Raw genomic sequence first — 19,459 nt, 5'->3', positions numbered from 1 at the left:
ATTCAGAAAGAGAATTTGCTTAACGAGAGAGTATCAAAATTCCAAGCAGCTTATGGTCTGCATTATACATTTTACAGGATTACATGTAAAATATACATAAAACACATACACACACTATGAGGCTTTTTCTGTTTTACTCTTGGGAAATAAAAATTTGAGTGTAATATTTTGTAATCCTTGGTTCTTTGGCATTTTCAAGGTTACAACCTTTTCCAGGTTACTCACTGCCGTGGATACTCAACACCTGCAGAGCCTATTAAACCTTGATGCTGTTCAGCTGCTATCACTGCAGCAGTTTGACACTCAGTACTCATTCCTCAAAAAAATAAGGTATGCATATAAAGAAAATATATATGATCTGTAGGTGTTCATTTTAACCAAACTGAGTAGCTGACTTTTTCCACACTCTTGTGGTTTAATGTCTTGTGATCCTTCTTATTAGAAGTGTTTACAATGAATACTTATGTAATAGATGTACAGATCAACATGCTCTTTAGTTATGATTCTGTTTTTTTCAAACATATTAATTACAATATAACAAGATATTTATGTCTCAATACTAGGGATTTTCTGAGCTCAACACACACAGACAAAGTCCTCATTATCCAAGCAGAGTATGATGAAGGATTTCACAAAAAGAATATTATTTCCTCAGCCAAGTGAGTGAGAAGATCATCACACCATCCCTTACTTTTGTATAACTTGCTGACATTAGTGCAACATCTCTCATTCTTTTTGTCTTTTACTTATTGTTCGGATTCCTAAGGTATGCATGCTTCAGCGAAGTAAACAAGTGTCAAACTACTGATGCCATAAAGACATTTGTGTACTTTGTCATCAAACTACCGCGCATGGAGGGTGGAACTTCCTATGTTGGGTTTCAAGGAGGTTAGTCTTGTGTCACACACACACACACACACACACATTTTTTGACTCTGCTTATGCAGCAACAGAATCTTGATTAAGGACACATACTAGAACTGCTTGTGTTGCCTCAGGCTGGAACATGCCCAACTTGCAATTGAAGCCTGCGGTTCATGTCCGTATTGTGCCCGGTTCAACAAAAAGTGTCTCCAATGATGGCTAGCGCACCAACCTAGCCTGTCGGGAACAGACCCCTTCTTGCCCATAGGTGAAACTGCCGCCGATAGTGCCGAAAAGGAAGGACTCGTGGAAGCCGAATCTCAGGCTGGCACCAGCTGGGGCTCACAGCTGGACCTAGCTGGAACCCCACACTCCCATCGAAGGCAGACCACTTTCAGTACAACATGACTAAATGTTTCCTCCATGCTAGCTGCTTACCAGGCAGAGCTATGTGAGGCGGCTAGTGCCCAGAATGTGTGAGAAGAGATTACTGTAATCATGGACATTTGCCTCCTCATGCAGTGCTGCACAGTCCAAGACACAGGGAAATCTATGGGGATGATGGTGTTGCAGAAACAAATCACATGACTCAACCTCACAAATCTGTCAGAGAGGGAGGAGATGGACATTTTGGACATGCCAATTGTGCCTAACAGAATTTTCGAGACTGGCCTGGCTTCCATGCAGCAGAAATCTGAGGCGAGATTCAGTTTGGGGATTCTCAGTTCAGAATCCCCAAACGGATGAAGCCCCAGCCACCTCCACACCCCTACTCAGGCAGGAGACAAGGGCAGGCTGGCCACGCTCTCCAGGCGGCTGATTTAAAGCATTTGTCTTTGAAAACAGCTTTGCTGCTAGCTTTAGACTCCGCTAAATGTGTCAGTGACATTCACACACAACACACCCATCATGCACTCAGTATCCTTGGGCAGACCAGGGTGTCACTGAAGCCAAACCCAGCCTGTGCTTAAGGTGGTGGGGCATGTGTGCCTGTTGTCCTGTCAGCATTCTCCCACCCCCTTTCTCTTCTGAAGAAGAACAAAGTCTGCATATGCTCTGTACTGTTGAAATTTTGCATGTATATTTGGACAAGACTAAGGCTTTTTATTACATGGGCAGGTACTTCTAAGGAAAGGCGTATCACTAAGCAAGGGCTTCAAGTCTGGGGCCGCAAGCAGTGCTGGCAGTGCTGGGCACTGGGTCCTCACTTGGATCCCACATAGCAGACAGGTCTGGCCCGCATCTGGTGTCAAGCCAGCACTGCTGGCTGACTTCTGGCATGGTAAGTGGTATGTCATCCAGATGCCTGGCAATGATGGCACTATTTATGTGATGGCATGCCACATGTGGCCCGATTGTGGTTTAGTTTATGTGGCCCAGTCTCATAGAAAACAGGTCTTCCCTGGATCTGGCATCAAGCTGGCACTAGTGTCATAGCAGATGTGGGCCAGGTCTGGCAGTGATGGCACTATTTATGTTACTATTTTCCTATTTTAGTTAGAAGACCCAAATGCCATGTTGCAATACTATACTGCTATGGTAGCCAACGTTTTAAAGGCAGGTTTGACAGGTTTGTGAGTGTGCACTTTATCCAAAACCTAGTGAAGGTTTACTCATGTTTACCACTGGGTGTCTGTAGCTCAGGAGGTAGACCTACTGATTGGAAGGTTAGTGGTCCGATCCCTGGCTTATGCAGTGTGCATGTTAAGAGTGTGAATGTGTATGAATGTAGTTAGGAAGCACTCAGTTTAGAGAAAGTCTGTGATTGGGTGAATGTGGCATGTTGTATAGAGCACTTTGAGTAATCCAGGAGAGTAGAAAAGCGCTTTATATGAATATATCCGTTCACTGTCTGAACAGAGTTTTGTCATGTTACTTTTGCACTATTATGTTCCAGCACATGTTGTTATTACATGGCTTGATGAAGGTACACATTAGGCTGACATGTGGGCCCAGAGCTGAAACTGTTCTGGGCCATCATAGGGCCAGCAGTGTGTCTGCAACTGGCCTTGTGCTGGCCCACGTGTGGGCCACCTCTGGCAAACCAGATCAGGGCCACCAAAGGGTCATTTTGCGGTATGTGGGCCATGTGTAAGCACATTGTGTGGGCCAGATCCGGGCCATACCAATTTTGCTATCTGGGATAGGTGAGCTTCTGGCTATTTCTGTGACTGCTTGAGATAAGCTTGTCTGGCAATACGGAGGTCTCCATTTCCTGTAGGGAGACATTGAAACGAATGCTAGGAATGACAACTTTAGGTTATGGGTAATTCCACTAGGCACAGCCAAAATGGTAATAAAGGCACTAATTAAGTTTCTTTCTACCTTTGGGCTCCCAAAGACTATTCAAACTGACCAAGGAACCAACTTTACATCAAAGGAGTTTGTGCAGGTTGTTGATAAGTTGCAGATTATATATGTATAATCCAGTCCATAGTGCCCGGAGAGTCAGGGAAAGATTTCATCAAACCCTCACAACTATGCTGCACAAGTTCTGCTTGAGGTCCGGTAGGGAGTGGGATGAGGGTTTGCCGTTCATCTGCAAACATAACAACATGTTTTAATAGCACAAAAACACTAATAGTCATGAGATTAGTTTATATACAATATACAAAACACAGCATTTTGTTATGTAACACCAAAAGTGAAACATCAAAAAAGGGAATGTACTTTAAATATCAGCTGAAACTCACATGTCTTTCTTAATGTGACTTTTTCAGGTCCTTGGAGGTCTGTTCACATTGATGATATCAGAAGATCAAAAGAGTTTCTTTCCGATGCTCTTTCCCTTAAAAATAAACTTATAAGTGATCTTTTTAAAGATCCATCTGAGGGTAATTAATCAAATCCTTTTTCTACATTATATTTTGTATATTATGGAAGAAAACATGCAAAATTGTCTCTCTTTCAAAGCCATAGAGAAAGAAGACTCCACTGGTGTGCCACAGAAATATGACTCCACTGTAAGTGTTATTTACCACATTATTTACAGTGCCATTTAAGTGTTATTTAACTTAAAGAATAGTGTCCGTATTTCCACCAAAGTGCAATCCAATTACCTGCTGAATGAATAGTTTTAACATTTGTCCACAGTTTCTTTCTTTTACCTTTGTTGTCTGCAGTGATTTTAGTGTTGTGAATAACTAGTGTGTATGTGTGCTGGTGCTATTAATTATTCTTTTCAGGCATTGGAATGTTTGTTTGATACTACAAATTTGGTGAGAAGTTGTGTTCAGAGTGCAGTGAGCATGCTGAGAGATGAAGCAAACAGTGGCGAATTCAGCACTAAGAGAGTTGAGAATCTGCTCACTCTTCTGGATGGAAACCATACTCAAGGTTAGAAAATAAGTCAGTAAAGTTGATCTTTTAACATCAGTCCTGTGCTGGGCACCACTATACTGAAACTGCATTCAAAATACAACAATGTGATGTGAAATTAATTTTGTTTCCAAGGATTGTTTGCAAAAATTGTGAGGAAGCGACTTCACTCACTGTTAAAGGACAATGAGGTCAATATGCCCATTCTAAAAAGCTGGGTCCTAAATGAGGCATCTAATGACAGTGCTCTTCAAGAAGGAGGGACGTTCCTGTAAGTTCCTCTAATATTTGCTGTACACTCTGATGGTCTGCATTTGACTTTTTTGGTACATTTAAATGCAGTTATTTCTGACATTTATTCACAATTTATTGAACGATAGGTTTGTTGCGTCAAACATAAAGAAATGCAAACAGATTTGGTTTCATTTGACAGACTTGCCTCAGCTGTAACTTTGAGTAGATATCAGCAAATTTATGTTCAATTTTAAGAATGTTGTATGATTATTTCTTTCAGGCACACACTGTGGAGGAAAATCCAAGCAGTTGTCACTCCACTTCTAGCCTACCTGGTCTCAGTAATTGACCGAGATTGCAATATGGACCTTCTCCTGGAAGAGGAAGAACAAATTGTGAACTTGTGGCTTGAGATTTTTGGAAACAAAGAGATGCTCAGTTTGCCTTACGTCAGGGTGGAAAAGAAGTAGGTATCTCTTGGTTAGAGAATGTAGGCATCTACAGTTACTGGCCAATTCATGGGTGCATTTTGCTCATTCTCGGTCAGTACCTCTGTTGCTTTTAAGACTGTCTTAATTCTTCATGGCAAAGATTCAATAAGGTCTTAGAAACATCAATTAGATTTTGGTCCGCATCGACATGATAGCATTGCACAGTTGCTGTTTGATTGCTTGTTCATGATGCAAATCTCCCATTCCACAACATCCCAAGGGTGCTCTAGTGGATTGAGATCTGGTGACTGTGGAGGCCATTTGAAGACAGTGTCATGAAGAACACTGTCATGTTCAAGAAACCAGTTAAAGATCTGAGCTTTGTGGCATGGCACTTCATTCCTAGAGAAGCACACTTTACCCATAGGATGTGCCCATGAGATGGATATAGTCATGACCGTCACTATGTCTGTGGCTGTTTAAACCATTCTTAATTTATGCGAAGGGGCCCAAATTATACCAAAAATATAATATTTTTTATTTATATATTTATAATATTATGTACTCCTCACACTGCCACCAGCAGCTGGAACAATTAACACAAGGCAAGATGGCTCCATACTTTCATTTTGATTATGCCAAATTGTGAGCTACCATCTGAAAGCAGCAGAAATCAAGAACCATTAGACCAGGCACGGTTTTTCCAGTTTTTTTATTTTTCCAGTTTTTCAATATACTTCAGGGTTTGATGTGTTGTGGCTTTAGAGGTGCAACAATAGAGATGGTTCTGTGGAATAATCTCAGATCAGCAGTTTCTGAATTAGGGTGCCAGTATGCTTTCCACATAGGTCGCTTTGCGTGGTGCAGCATAATAATCACGCAGTTACTTCTATTTATCCTATTTTCCATTAGTACCTACTTGGATCAACTCACCACGATTCCACTCAGATCGGCTGGTTTTCCATTACAATCAAGTACCACCTAATACATGTGGTCGTCTACTGAGTTGCTGTCGTTGGCTGATTAGAAATTTTAGTTAATGAGCAGTTGAAGAGCCAAAGAAGTGGCCGATGTATTCAGTGCATAATGTTTTACTTACGTCTAATTTGTATCGTTGAAAGACAAGACACTCTTATTTTTTTAATGATCTGGCACAAGAAAATTGTATGTACACTAAAGTAAATCACAGTAGCTGTTTCAAAAAACACCCCTAATGGTTTTCATTTGCTTGTTTTTCTGACTCTCTCACTTCTCCAGAGTATTAATGGTACAAAGCCATGTCACAGGTGGCCATACCATGTTCTGCCGCCTGCCCTTCAGTTGGTGGATCAAAGAGTTCCTAGATGGGCTCATGATGCAAACATCCAGACATCAAAGTAAATATATGTTTTACAAGTAACATATGTAGATATTCCCTTTCTAAGAGTTGCACTTTAATTTTAATTAAAAAAAAGTTTTAGATTAAAATCTAAAAAAAAACTGACTCTCCCAACTTTGTGTTTTTTCAGCTCATTCAGTTCGTCATTTCTATGATTTGTTCTTGGAAACTCCACTTGGCACTTACATCTCAGAAAAAGCTAATGAAAAAATGAAGAGAGAATTTTGCAAAAGGTATCTGCAAGATTTTGTTTCCATGACCATGAAAGTGGCATCAGATGAAGAGTTAAAGGTGAGAGTGATGCGAAGGATTGTGAATAATAATGATCTCCATTAGTGCAAAATGACAGTTTATTTTCTTAAGTGTAGATATGTTGCACCGTGGCTGGAAAATGCTTGTTTATCTGTGTTTGATTAATGTTACGTTCAGTCTGCTGTAAATCCCACTACTGTCACTGAACTTGAACTCCAGCAAAACAAAAACATGTAACCGTACACAGTTTTCTCTACTGTCCCAACAGTCAAGTTCACTACAATCAAACAACATGTCCATGTAGATCAGCTAAACCCATTTTTATACTTAAAAAATAAAATTTTATTAAAAACGAATCACCATACACTATACAGTAAGTAAGTTGGACTGATTGTGGAAATATTATAATTCATGTCAACAAACTGGAGTGAAAAATCAATAACTCAGTGTTATAGAGATTAAAGTATTACTCCATTAATTATATTTTTATTTTGACACTATACACAGCTAGCGGTAGTAGCTACTCATCTGGAACTCTATAAACTTTACTGAAAAGTTGTGTTAATTTCAATTCAATTTCAATTTTTACTATTATATTACATGTAATGCTAATTTAAGTTACAGTGTTGGGAAGGTTACTATTAAAATGTATTCCACTACAGATTACAGAATACATGCCCCAAAATGTATTTTGTAACGTTACTTAATATATTATCAAGCTTATTACAACTTATTACTATTACTGAAGGATAGTCGCCATACCAATACCAACTCGATTTTTAATAGCTTACTTACAACTGGGCTACACTGCCCATGAGGCTACATTCTTTAGGGCTATGCCTGTAGCACTCTGCCTATTGCCTTCATATTAAATAATTTTTTGAACAATAATTTTTAAAAATATTTCGTCACGTCATTATGCGGGCCACAAGGTGACATGGGTCATAAGATTGAGACCCAGGAATTAGAGCCTCTTGATGCGTGGTTTTTTTTGGGTTTCCACCGGCATGGAATTACCAAAACCAGTGAGGGGACAGCCTAACATATGAAACAAGAAACGGCCGCTGTGTAATCCATTTATTTCAACAAAGTAACTGTATTCTGAATACCACCTTTTTAAATGGTAACTGCAACGGAATACAGTTACTCATATTTTGTATTTTAAATACGTAACACCGTTACATGTATTCCGTTACTTATATATTATTGTAACAAATAGATCAATATGTTATTAATCTATTTGGTCCTTTACTCCTCAGCTCCTCTATCAGGCAATGACCAGCTGTGCTGATGAAGTACGAAAACGAAAACAAGATGATAAGCTTTCTCTTCCACTCATCCACGTTGCATATCATTTGTACCAAAACCGTCTTCAGAACCTCTCACGGATGATTTCTCTTCATCCTGAAGTTATTTCCCCTTTGCAAAAAAATCCGGTGATTAGCGGTTATCCGGCAATGGTGAGCACGTTTCTTAATTCCTGGTGTTCACATTCTTGTGACAAGAATGACACAGCATGTTACAAATATTGCAAAACTATCACTTACAGACTACTTTACTTTCCTGTAGGTTTTGGATGTCTATGCAGCCAAGGCATGTGTTGAAAGCCTGGAACCTTCTAACTTAGAGAATGATACTGTCTGCCAGCACTGGCTGAGGAAGGTGAAGAAGGTGCAGGCTTCTTTGGAGTTGATTTGCTCCCAAAGCAGTAGCAAAAAATATGGTGAGCACTGCCGGAAAGTACTCCATGATTTCAGGTAAGATACTGATGCAGTGAATTGAAATTCTGAAGCCCAGTTCTCTCTAGTGTTAAAATGGCCTGTATTTGTATAGCGCTTTACTGAAAGAACCTCTCATTGTAGTCGCCCATTCTTGTGACTCATATTGTGGTGATTGCTGTAATGCAGAATATTCTTGTTTATTCAAATACATCGTAGCTCACTTATTTCAAAATCAGGTGTATGACATTAAACTGTCAACTTAGGTTTTCCACCTTTTTTTTCTTCTTTTTTTTTTGCCTGTCCCGTTTGGTTCTTTTGCCATCAGAATTATTGTCTAAAGGCAAAGAAAGATGCCCAACGGATTTACTTTACCAAATGGACCTTGCAGTGTTGGTCTATTTGATTCACCTTTGCTTTTATTGTTTATTTTATTTTATTTTCACTTGCTAAACACGGGACAGACTTGACTGGGGAAAAGAAAAGGGAGAAAGAAAGAGGGAAAGAAAAACAGCAGGGAAGAGGAACGGGGATAAAGGGCAAAAAACAAAAACCAACGAAACAAACAGACAAAAAATACATATATCAATCACCTGGATCACCTGTTGAGAAAGAAAAAAGAGAAAACAAAATACATACAAAATATTGAATATTATTGTGCAGCACGTAGGATCGACAGCGCACAGTGTGCTTTGAGGTAGGAGCCAAAAAGGGTGTAGTTTGTGTCTGTGAGCGCCCGTGTGTACACCTGTGAGCATGAGCGCGCTTGCATTTAAACGTTTCCTTCATGTAATGATCCGGTTTACCACCTTTTATAACTGCTTTATTTGAGAATACAAAAGCTGAGTAATGACAAAAATTTAGAATCACAAAACATCTGAATGAATTTTAAAAGTTTATATTCTTTTAATCACAAAATCACTGAAATGTGGGAGAATCCATTACAGACAGGTAAATGCTTTAATCATCCAGTCATGAAAGATTATTCTAAAAGTCATCAACAGACTCCAAATCCCCAGATATGAACCACCTGTCTGCTGAAGAGAAACACTGAACACTACTCTAACAGAGGATGACTATCTTGTTAATTTCGCCTCCTCACTACATATGACTCTGGATACTGTAGCTCCTGTGAAAAATAGAGCCCCAAATCAGAAGTATTTGAATCCCTGGTTTAATTCTCAAACAAGTAGCTTAAAGCAGATAACTCGTAAGCTGGAGAAGAACCAGCATATCACAAATTTAGAAGATCATCATTTAGCCTGGGGAAATAGTTTGCTGCTTTATAAAAAAAAAAAAATTCCTCCGTAAAGCTTCATCACTGATTAAAGAAAATAACAACCCTTGGTTTCTCTTCAGCACTGTAGCCAGGCTAACTGTACAGCCCAAGCTGTGTTGAGCCAACCATTCCATGAATTTCTTCACAAAATCAAATTTTAACCATTGGAAAAAAATTACTTAATAATCATCTTATGTAACATTATCTACAGCTCCCAAAAAGTTGATTCTGTTCATCTGGATGTAATGTTTTCAGTGTGAGAAACGTTTCGTCACTCATCCAAGTGACTTCTTCAGTCTCAGCTGACTGGTTGGATTTCTCCAACCTTATAAACAGTACATTTGCACAATGACTGAAGGTAGCACCAACAGGTGTCCATTATTTCACTATAATTGGAACATATTTTAATAAAACAGTTAAAGAACAAAACTTGTGTCAGTGTCCAAATATACATGGACCTAACTGTAATTTGAAATGGGAATTTATTGCTACAGGGTGCCCGCAGCAGCATTATAGTATAATAGTAGTGACACAGTATATACAATAACACAGCGAAGGTCACATGTAAGCACATAAGTAACGTAGGTAGTGATTTTCCTTTTAAGTTAAGGAATAACAACAAATTAACTGAGAGTTAATCGTGTAACTCTGAGCTCCACTGTACTGTCACATATCAATGGATGTCTCTTGCATTAAGCTTTTTAACCAGATGCACAAAATCCTGCTTTTCCACTGTGTCACTGCATTAGTAATTTCCCTCCAATGTTTGCTCTTCCTGTCCTATAGAATGGAAGTAGCAAGTGTAGCTATCTGTCATGAATCGCTGTGCGGCAGGCAGGAGTTGGACCCAAAGTGCAGGACTCAGACTCAGGGAGGTGAACTCAAAACTCAGCTTTATTTGCTGGCAGGGAAAAAACATACAAACTAATCTAAACTGGGAACTTGGAAAACTCACAGAGAGACACACACAGGGAGCTCCACACAGCATGAGGGACGACGTCACACTGACTCAGAGAAACACAGGGTTTAAATACACTGGGGAGTAACGAGGGGAATGAGACACAGAAGGAGGGCACAGCTGGGAGAAATCAGGACTGACGAGACAAGCAAAGCAGGACACATTCACATAAGAAACGGACCTTCAAAGTAAAACAGGAAGGATCACACAGAGACGCGAACTTGACAGTGGAGACGGCAACTAAGAAACACAGAGACATAACCTATAAGGCAGAGGACTCTAAGAACCGAGAGACACAGAGGGGAACACAGGTGACACTGATAATCATAACGAGACAGGGCGGGGTGAACTGAACATGACATGTACAGGCGTGAGAGTCACAAAGTAAACAGGAAGTGCACAGAGGTTCAGACAGGAGGAGAGAGAGCACGGGGAAAACACAGACATAACGGGCTGGGGAAACATGAAACAACCACAAAGGGAGACGAGGGCTCATAAATACACAGAGGGCACACAGGGGGTAAAAGCCATGAAGGGAAAACACTTAGGGAACAACACAACAGGGCAACTCAGAAAACATGGCCTAAATAAGGAATAAAATACAAACATACAAGAAAACCAAGAACACTGGGCCAACATGGCCCAGGACCATGACACTATCAGTGTTTGGTTGAGTCATTTGTTTACATTTGGGTTGCACATCACCAGCTACTGCTATCTGCTATCACAAAGTTTTTTAAGTTTTTTGTGTTTTTCTGGTGGTTGTTAAAGCTAATTTTATTTTACAAAATTTGCAATGGAGGCTGACATGCATCTGTGTCATTCCTTGGGCTTGTCTTGTCATTGCACAGACTAGACTGAGGATATAGTGTTGCTTTAACAAGGATATTGAAGTAATTTTATGTATTTTTTATTATTGTTACTAACTGTGATTGTGTGTGTAATATTTTTGCAGCAATGGCTGGAAGCGCATCCACATCCTTTCTTTTTTTGTTGAACACATGCTACTGGGTTTCCAAAATGAAGACCGTCAGCTCAGGACACATGTCCTAAACACCATTAAAACTCTTAGCAATGTAAGTGGGTTTTTTGTTTTATTGTATGTTGTTTTGCTTTGCTTTAAAACAAGCAGTTAAACTGTTGTATCCAATAAAGTGGCTGGTGAGTTTATTCAGGTCAAATCTGGTTTGCTTTAGGTTTAATTTAAAAATTAAAGCTGACCAAGCTCAACATAATCAATGTGGTCTACAAAGATGGAGGCCATATTTTTTCTGTAACCTGTCCATGCTGCGCAGAATTTTGTTCTGACAAAATCTGTCAAAATTACAGTGGGATGCAAACGTTTATTTTCCTGTATAAATCGTTGGTTGTTACAATAAAAAATGTCAGTTAAATACATCATATAGGAGACACACACAGTGATATTTGTGAAGTGAAATGAAGTTTATTGGATTTACGGAAAGTGTGCAATAATTGTTTAAACAAAATCAGGCAGGTGTATAAATTTGGGCACCACAAAAAAAAAAAAATTAAATCAATATTTAGTAGATCCACCTTTTGCAGAAATTACAGCCTCTAAACGCTTCCTGTAGGTTCCAATGAGAGTCTGGATTGTGGTTGAAGGTATTTTGGACCATTCCTCTTTACAAAACATCTCTAGTTCATTCAGGTTTGATGGCTTCCGAGCATGGACAGCTCTTTTTAACTCACACCACAGATTTTCAATAATATTCAGGTCTGGGGACTGAAATGGCCGTTTCAGAACGTTGTACTTGTTCCTCTGCATGAATGCCTTAGTGGGTTTTGAGCAGAGTTTCGGGTCGTTGTCTTGCTGAAAGATCCAGCCCCGGCGCAGCTTCAGCTTTGTCACTGATTCCTGGACATTGGTCTCCAGAATCTGCTGATACTGAGTGGAATCCATGTGTCCCTCAACTTTGACAAGATTCCCAGTCCCTGCACTGGCCACACAGCCCCACAGCATGATGGAACCACCACCATATTTTACTGTAGGTAGCCAGTGTTTTTCTTGGAATGCTGTGTTCTTTTTCCTCCATGCATAACGCCCCTTGTTATGCCCAAATAACATGATTTTAGTTTCATCAGTCCACAGCGCCTTATTCCAGAATGAAGCTGGCTTGTCCAAATGTGCTTTAGCAAACCTCAAGCGGCTCTGTTTGTGCTGTGGGCGGAGAAAAGGCTTCCTCTGCATCACTCTCGCATACAGCATCTCCTTGTGTAAAGTGCGCCGAATGGTTGAACGATGCACAGTGGCTCCATCTGCTGCAAGATGATTTTGTAGGTCTTTGGTGCTGGTCTGTGGGTTGACTCTGACCGTTCTCACCATTTGTCGCTTCTGTTTCTCTTCAGAGAAAATTAAAAGAGGAGGGAAACTTACAATTGACCCCCTTAAATACTCTTTCTCATTATTGGATTCACCTGTGTATGTAGGTTCCAATTTGAGTTCCAATAATTAGTTCTAAAGCTTTTGGAATCAATAAAATGACAACAGTGCCCAAATTTATGCACCTGCCTGATTTTGTTTAAACAATTATTTCACATTTTCTGTAAATCCAATAAACTTCATTTCACTTCTCAAATATCACTGTGTGTGTCTCCTATATGATATATTTAACTGACATTTTATTGTAACAACCAACGATTTATAGAGGAAAATAATGACTATTAACAAGGTTGCCCAAACTTTTGCATCCCACTGTATCTTGTTTTAAATGATGTTCTGCTAACAAAAAAATTTGTAACAACATAATGTTCATCATTATAGTATTGTGTATCATTTTGTCCTTCTAAGGTTCTGCAGGAAAACTCGGATGTAAAATCTACAAAAGGTTTTGAAGCTGTAGTTAAAGTCCTGAAGTCCTGCAAACAGGAGGCAACTAATCAGCTTTTCAGGTAAGGCTGTCTGACTATTAGCAGAGTTTATTATGATATTATATGAAATATTGAAGGATGTTCTTTAGCAAAGCCATTGGAAAGACCTTAAAGTTGGGTGTACTAAACTTTACAACAAGGGTGCTGCAGTACCCCCAGAACCTCCACTTCCCGCAGCCTTTTTCTTTATTTGCACTTAAGCTAATTTGATTGTTGGTTGCATCTTCCTGAAGGTTTGGCCTTGAGTGTGGGGTGTGCATGAGAGAGCCTCAGGAAACAGTGGGACTGCCATGCAATCACATCTATTGCTTAACATGTATTAAGAACAGCCTTGATGCAGGACGGACATCCTGTCCAAAGTGCCGCCAACAATTACCAGATGATTTCCAACCACATGTTTCTGAAGACATAAGGTGAGATTTGTTTAACCGTTTAGCTGATAAAGTATTTAACAGTGCAACTGTAAACATTTACATGGAAAACATGCTCTTCTCATGATCTCAGAATAGAGTAGTGTGGCTTGTGGGATTCAGCTGTTCCCATTCAAAAGTGTAAGCTTCATATTATCAGTATTTATTACAACTTTCCTGTAGTTAAGTCTGAAAAGTAACACAACCTTATGGCTTTAGTAATGACTGAGTGCCATTTGATCAGTGATCAAACCTGCAATGATCAACTCTAGGTTTATCTCATTAGTGATAATGTGGAAATTGCATGCTAATTTGCAAAACAAAAAACAACTTAATTACATAGATGTTTACTACAATGCATACCACCACACATGTGGAACCTACTTCTGTGTACATGTGTCAGTGCAACAAGATTGGCTCATTTTTCCCATTGCCCCCTGGTTTGAATGTTGATTTGCTTTTTGGGGGGAGAGGGGGACAACCAACATCTTAACCTTAACAGAAAACTACTGTTATAGATTACACACGTTACACATGTTACACACGTTACACAGCTAGGCGGAACTTGCTGCTGCAAGTGGTCAAAATATGCTCAAGGTTAGGGCTTGGAAAACTGCAGAGACATGCTGTATCAATGAATAGTGGGACTGGGCAGGGTGTTGCAATGTTGGTTTAATCAAAGAACAGTTTAGAATGGCATTCAGTCCCTTCCACCTTGTCAAGACTCATTCTAAGATTTGGCTTTCACCCTATAAAGCCTCCATTTTGACTAACTCAGAGACACTATACCCTTTCCTATACTTTCTTGAAGCTGCAGACCATATTTTTAGAGCTTCCTTCCAGCATAAGCCAGTTCTCCAGATGTTTGTCCAGCAAACAACTATTGTTTTAGCATTCCCACCTCTGATGAATCCCTCAACTCTAGGGTTGGGGTTAGGCCTTCATTTCTGACGGTTAGGGTTGGAGTAATGGGCTAGCATTGTGAAAGCATTATGCCAGTTCAATGTCCTCACTAAGATATGAAAGACTATGTGTGTGTGTGCATGAGCATGAACACATGCTAGGAAATTATACTACAGTCTCGGTCGTTGTGTCTTTGGGCAAGACACTTCACCTACCGCCTACTGGTGATGGCCACAGGGGCCGATGGCGCAATATGGCAGCCTCGCCTCTGTCAGCCTGCCCCAGGGCAGCTGTGGCTACAACTGTAGCTTGCCTCCACCAGTGTGTGTGTGTGAATGTGAGAGTGAATGAATAGTGGAATTGTACAGCGCTTTGAGGGACCCGAAAAGCGCTATATAAATGCAATCCATTATTATTATTATTATTATTACTACTACTATAAAAGACAGTATTAGAAAAATGTCATGGCATATTGACCATTGATCATTTTTGGAGAATCGGTTTGCAAAGTTTAACATTTGGGAATCATCTAATAAGAACAAATTAACGCCGCTTTTAAACGTATTTACATTGCCTTACTTTTTGTATCCCTGCAGCGCATCTGTGAAGAAAAATGCAGAATTCAGGCAATGCTGCAATAGTTTCTTTGTTGATCTGCTCTCTGCTGTGTGCTTCAAGGATAATACACCTCCAGCCGAAGGTGTCATCACCCACCTGTTGTCCTATCTAATGATTGAGACAGGTACTGCTTACTGTAGCCTACACTATTAAGAAGATTCTGTTTCACCTTCTTTTCTAAAGAAGCTGAAGTCTTGACCTACAGTTTCAACACAAAAACAAAAATGTAATGTGTTGGAATAAATTATTATTATTGTTTTACATGTTTACTTTAAATTATTTTTTCCAAACAGAACATAAACAGATTCACACCAAAGTTTTATCACCATTTGAAGAGTCCCCAGATAAAAACCCAGTTGTGCGATCAGTAATCCTCAAACTGCTACTGAAGTTCAGGTAGGTAACCTACTATAAATATGTCAATCATCAAAGATGATTGAGACTAACAAGACAGGTATCTCACTGATTTAAAGTGTATCTTTTATATCAGTTGACGAGCATTGCTACTTTAATAAAACTTGTGATAAAATCTGTAAATAGATTTAAATTTCTTTACCTTACACTATATGATTGACCTAACTCTGTTTCAGCTTTGATGAGGTTCAGAAATATTTGCAGCAACATTTTTCATCTGTTGAAGAAAGCAGATTTGTGGATGATGGGGACAGAGCAGAGCTCTATGCTTTATACATCAACTGCTTGGAGGTAAAACTAGAAAAATGCTGTCTTAATTGTATTTAACTGTGTTAAAATGTACTTTAAAAAGGTGAACACTGAACACTGAAATTACTTACTTTGACAGCATACAGTACTCCACAAACAAAAAGTATTTCTCTAGAAGGACATGCTATGATGAATTGTGAAGTACAGAGATGCCTCTCAGAAAACAGAAACCTAACCTTTATTTCAGCAAAAGGAAAGATTAAAGTCCACAGTGTCCATCCAGTCATTCTTTCCCATTCAGTGTCTGGAGGGGAGCTGGCGCCTATCCCAGCTACCATAGGTTAAGGGAAGGCTCGGACAGGTCACCAGCCTATCACTGGGCTAACAGATAGAGACAGACAATCATTCATATATAGGGGCAATAACCAATGAACTTAACCCCAATAACTGCATGCCTTTGGACTGTGGGAAGAAGCCAGAGTACCCATAGAGAGCCCACACAGACACATGGTGGATTTAAACTCAGGATCTTCTTGCTCTGAAGCAGCAGTGCTAACCATTCCCCAAACGTTCTGCCCAGCCATGCTGTACAATGTAAATAACAAAATCTAATGTGATCTACTGAACAGAAGGTTGGTGGTTCAATCCCTGGCTGCTCCAGTCTGCATGCCAAATATCCTTGGGCAAGATACTGACCCCAAGTTGCTCGCCGATACATCCACCAGAGTATGAATGCGTGTGATTGGTAGATTGAAAAGACCTAAGCATAAAAGAAAATGGATGTGAATGGGTAAAAGAGGGATGATGTACAGTGGCTTGCAAAACTATTCGGCCCCCTTGAACTTTCCCACATTTTGTCACATTACAGCCACAAACATGAATCAACTTTATTGGAATTCCACGTGAAAGACCAATACAAAGTGGTGTACACGTGAGAACATGAATCAATAAAATTGATTCATGTTTGTGGCTGTAATGTGACAAAATGTGGAAAAGTTCAAGGGGGCCGAATACTTTTGCAAGCCACTGTATAAAGCGCTTTGAGTCCTCTGGGAGAGTAGAAAAGGACTATATAAGAATTTGTCATTTACAACCAGAGCAAGACAAACAGAATCTAACATACAACACAAGTGGGTGGAAGAACGTGAGATAGGATAAGAATTACACACTATTTATTTGTATTTATACACAAGAGGGCAACTGGGAGGAATGAACACAGCTAACAACACACAAAGACAACGAGAAAGGAGGGAAGGTCAAAATAAATGCAAGACAGTAGAGACAAATAACTACCAAAACAAAACAGTAAGTTAGGAGTGATAACTAAATGGGTAAACAGAGACACATAAATGAACTTAATGCAGGGAAACTGATACAGGAGGGTAATATAAGAAATATTTAGGATGAAACTAAAGTCTAAGCCAAACAGGAAACTACGATCTCTAAGGAATGCCAAGGAATTACACGAAAAAGCAAATATAAACACTAAGCAAAGTAAAAGTCAAACAGAAAACAAAACCTTTGTCTAAATAAACAAAAATTCAAAGTTCATAAACTCAAAAACATTGGGTCCAAGACCTACAAGCATTAACACATCTGTTTGTTGTTCTGTTTGTTTGTTTGTTTGTTTGTTTGTTTGTTTGTTTGTTTGTTTGTTTGTTTGTTTGATTGATTGATTGATTGATTGATTGATTGATTGATTGATTGATTGATTGATATTTGTCAAATAGACAACTTCTGAATGGGGTATGGTCTAAATGACAGCTATACCTCAAATTGATAGAGGTCAGATGAAGTGACAATTAACTGGTGCTATTTGCAGGACTCCATCTGGGAGAAAATGCCTCAGGAGGGCAACAAAGCTGCAGAGTTACAATGGTTTGATAATGAAACACAGTTCCTGCGCTTGTTTTTGGAAGAAGACACTTCTGCTGCAGCAACAGTCTGTATTCAACACCTGCAACATATTGCCCGATTGCGTGTGACGCTCACCATGGCTGCACAGCTCATCAGTGACAGACTGCCTGGTAAGCTATACGTTTACTATTGTATTGCACTACTACAGTTTGCAGTGGTTTGCAGCTAAAACAATGTTTGTCATTGTTCCAGACGGAGCAGAAGATTTTCTAAACATGGTGAAAAAGCTCTGTGAGGACAGTGGAAATGACTGGTATCGTGTTTACCTCATCCGCAAGCTCAGCGAATCACAGGGTGTGGAGTACGTCCAGACAATGATGAAAAAACCTGAGTTCTTCTGGATTTTCCCTGAAGAGATACATCAGCAGGTAAAGCTACTGCCAAAAACTAGAGTATAGTTGAATTAATTCAGACAGTTTTATCTATAACGTGTGAGATCGTATCAATAGTTAGGCACTGTATTGGGTAAGGAGACTCTACAATGTAACTCTACAATGACAGAAGCCCAAACTTGTTGATGAACAAGAACAAGTAGGGAGGAATGACACCCTTTTAATAGAAAAAAAGCCCCCGTCCACTCAGGCCAGCCATTTCATTGGAAGAAGTTGGGCTGAGGGAAAAGAAGACAAAAAAGAAGAGCCTGAGATATAACGAACTAAGATAAACAGGGAAGATCACAGCCTCCTGGGGAGTGAAGACAAAGAGTGATGGCTGCAAAATCGTAGCTTATAAAGTCAGATTTTACTGTGTTATGGTCTGTCTAGAGGTGGCCAGACCACAACATGAAGGCTTCCTGTTCAACTGAAATCTCTTTGGTTTTAAGAAGTGTGAGCAAGCATTTTAGTGCAGTGCGTGAGGGTGTCAGTGGTGTGGCTTTGCAATCGTGTGTGTCAAAGATAAAGTTTCAGTAATGTGTGTGTAAGAGGCTTTCAGTAATAATGTCCCGAAAGGCCCATCATACAAGAACATCTCGGGTGTAATATATGTACTTAAACATGCTTCCTTTTCTGGTTGCAATTTTGGTGTCAAAAGAATGAAGATGGAGGCCTGATGGACCAGTATCTTGTGTATGGAGAGGAGTACAAGTCCGTGCGAGAAGCAGTTGCCAAGGCAGTAGTGGACGGTGATGTCGAGCAGATAGAAGACGCCTGTGAGGTATAAATATGCGCCAAACATTCTCTTTCATGTGTTTCACTTACCTGTTACTATTATATTGTTTTGATGAAACCACAATCTGTGTGCTAAGTTCATTTAATAATAATAATAATAATAATAATAATAATAATTTAAACATTTCTCATTACTTGTACAGCACTGCTAGTTACATTATAAGACCTGAGATACTTTGTAGTACTTTTGTTGTACTCACAATAGTACTAGTACTTTACTCTATATGCTCATTTTTATTTTTATTTTTATTTTACACTTATACTTTTCATTATTATTATTTTTTATACATTAGAGATGCACGGCATCACCAAAGAATCGGACAGTGTTTCTCCTGCTGGCTCTTTTCCGAGAGGTTACAACTCTGTACAGATCTGGAAACAGGGGTCTTCATCCTACTCCTGAGGTATGAATAATGAGAAAATTACCATCTGTAGTAAATGGATAAAGCATCGAGACT

General features: G+C 39.4%; 1 protein-coding gene across 1 annotated transcript in view; it reads left to right on the top strand.

Annotated features, from left to right (window-relative positions):
- Positions 1 to 19,459, top strand: part of LOC147313514 (E3 ubiquitin-protein ligase rnf213-alpha-like) — a 75,945-nt gene that overhangs the window by 43,773 nt on the left and 12,713 nt on the right. Inside the window, exons 28-49 of the mRNA XM_086262945.1 lie at positions 200 to 330; positions 564 to 659; positions 767 to 888; positions 3,585 to 3,698; positions 3,778 to 3,827; positions 4,050 to 4,200; positions 4,318 to 4,453; positions 4,697 to 4,882; positions 6,105 to 6,223; positions 6,356 to 6,516; positions 7,737 to 7,937; positions 8,047 to 8,234; positions 11,388 to 11,508; positions 13,242 to 13,342; positions 13,555 to 13,734; positions 15,231 to 15,376; positions 15,546 to 15,648; positions 15,843 to 15,957; positions 17,738 to 17,946; positions 18,014 to 18,199; positions 18,855 to 18,987; positions 19,295 to 19,405. Of these exons, the coding sequence (XP_086119071.1) occupies positions 200 to 330; positions 564 to 659; positions 767 to 888; positions 3,585 to 3,698; positions 3,778 to 3,827; positions 4,050 to 4,200; positions 4,318 to 4,453; positions 4,697 to 4,882; positions 6,105 to 6,223; positions 6,356 to 6,516; positions 7,737 to 7,937; positions 8,047 to 8,234; positions 11,388 to 11,508; positions 13,242 to 13,342; positions 13,555 to 13,734; positions 15,231 to 15,376; positions 15,546 to 15,648; positions 15,843 to 15,957; positions 17,738 to 17,946; positions 18,014 to 18,199; positions 18,855 to 18,987; positions 19,295 to 19,405 (3,060 nt within the window). The remainder of the gene's footprint in view (positions 1 to 199; positions 331 to 563; positions 660 to 766; positions 889 to 3,584; positions 3,699 to 3,777; positions 3,828 to 4,049; positions 4,201 to 4,317; positions 4,454 to 4,696; positions 4,883 to 6,104; positions 6,224 to 6,355; positions 6,517 to 7,736; positions 7,938 to 8,046; positions 8,235 to 11,387; positions 11,509 to 13,241; positions 13,343 to 13,554; positions 13,735 to 15,230; positions 15,377 to 15,545; positions 15,649 to 15,842; positions 15,958 to 17,737; positions 17,947 to 18,013; positions 18,200 to 18,854; positions 18,988 to 19,294; positions 19,406 to 19,459) is intronic.

The sequence above is a fragment of the Aulonocara sp. 'chitande type north' Nkhata Bay genome, linkage group LG15, assembly GCF_057382095.1.
Source record: "Aulonocara sp. 'chitande type north' Nkhata Bay isolate Kocher_YH1m ecotype deep benthic linkage group LG15, A_spYH_male_GT1.1, whole genome shotgun sequence".
NCBI classification, from domain to species: Eukaryota; Metazoa; Chordata; class Actinopteri; order Cichliformes; family Cichlidae; genus Aulonocara; species Aulonocara sp. 'chitande type north' Nkhata Bay.
This window is presented reverse-complemented; position numbering and strand designations above follow the sequence as displayed.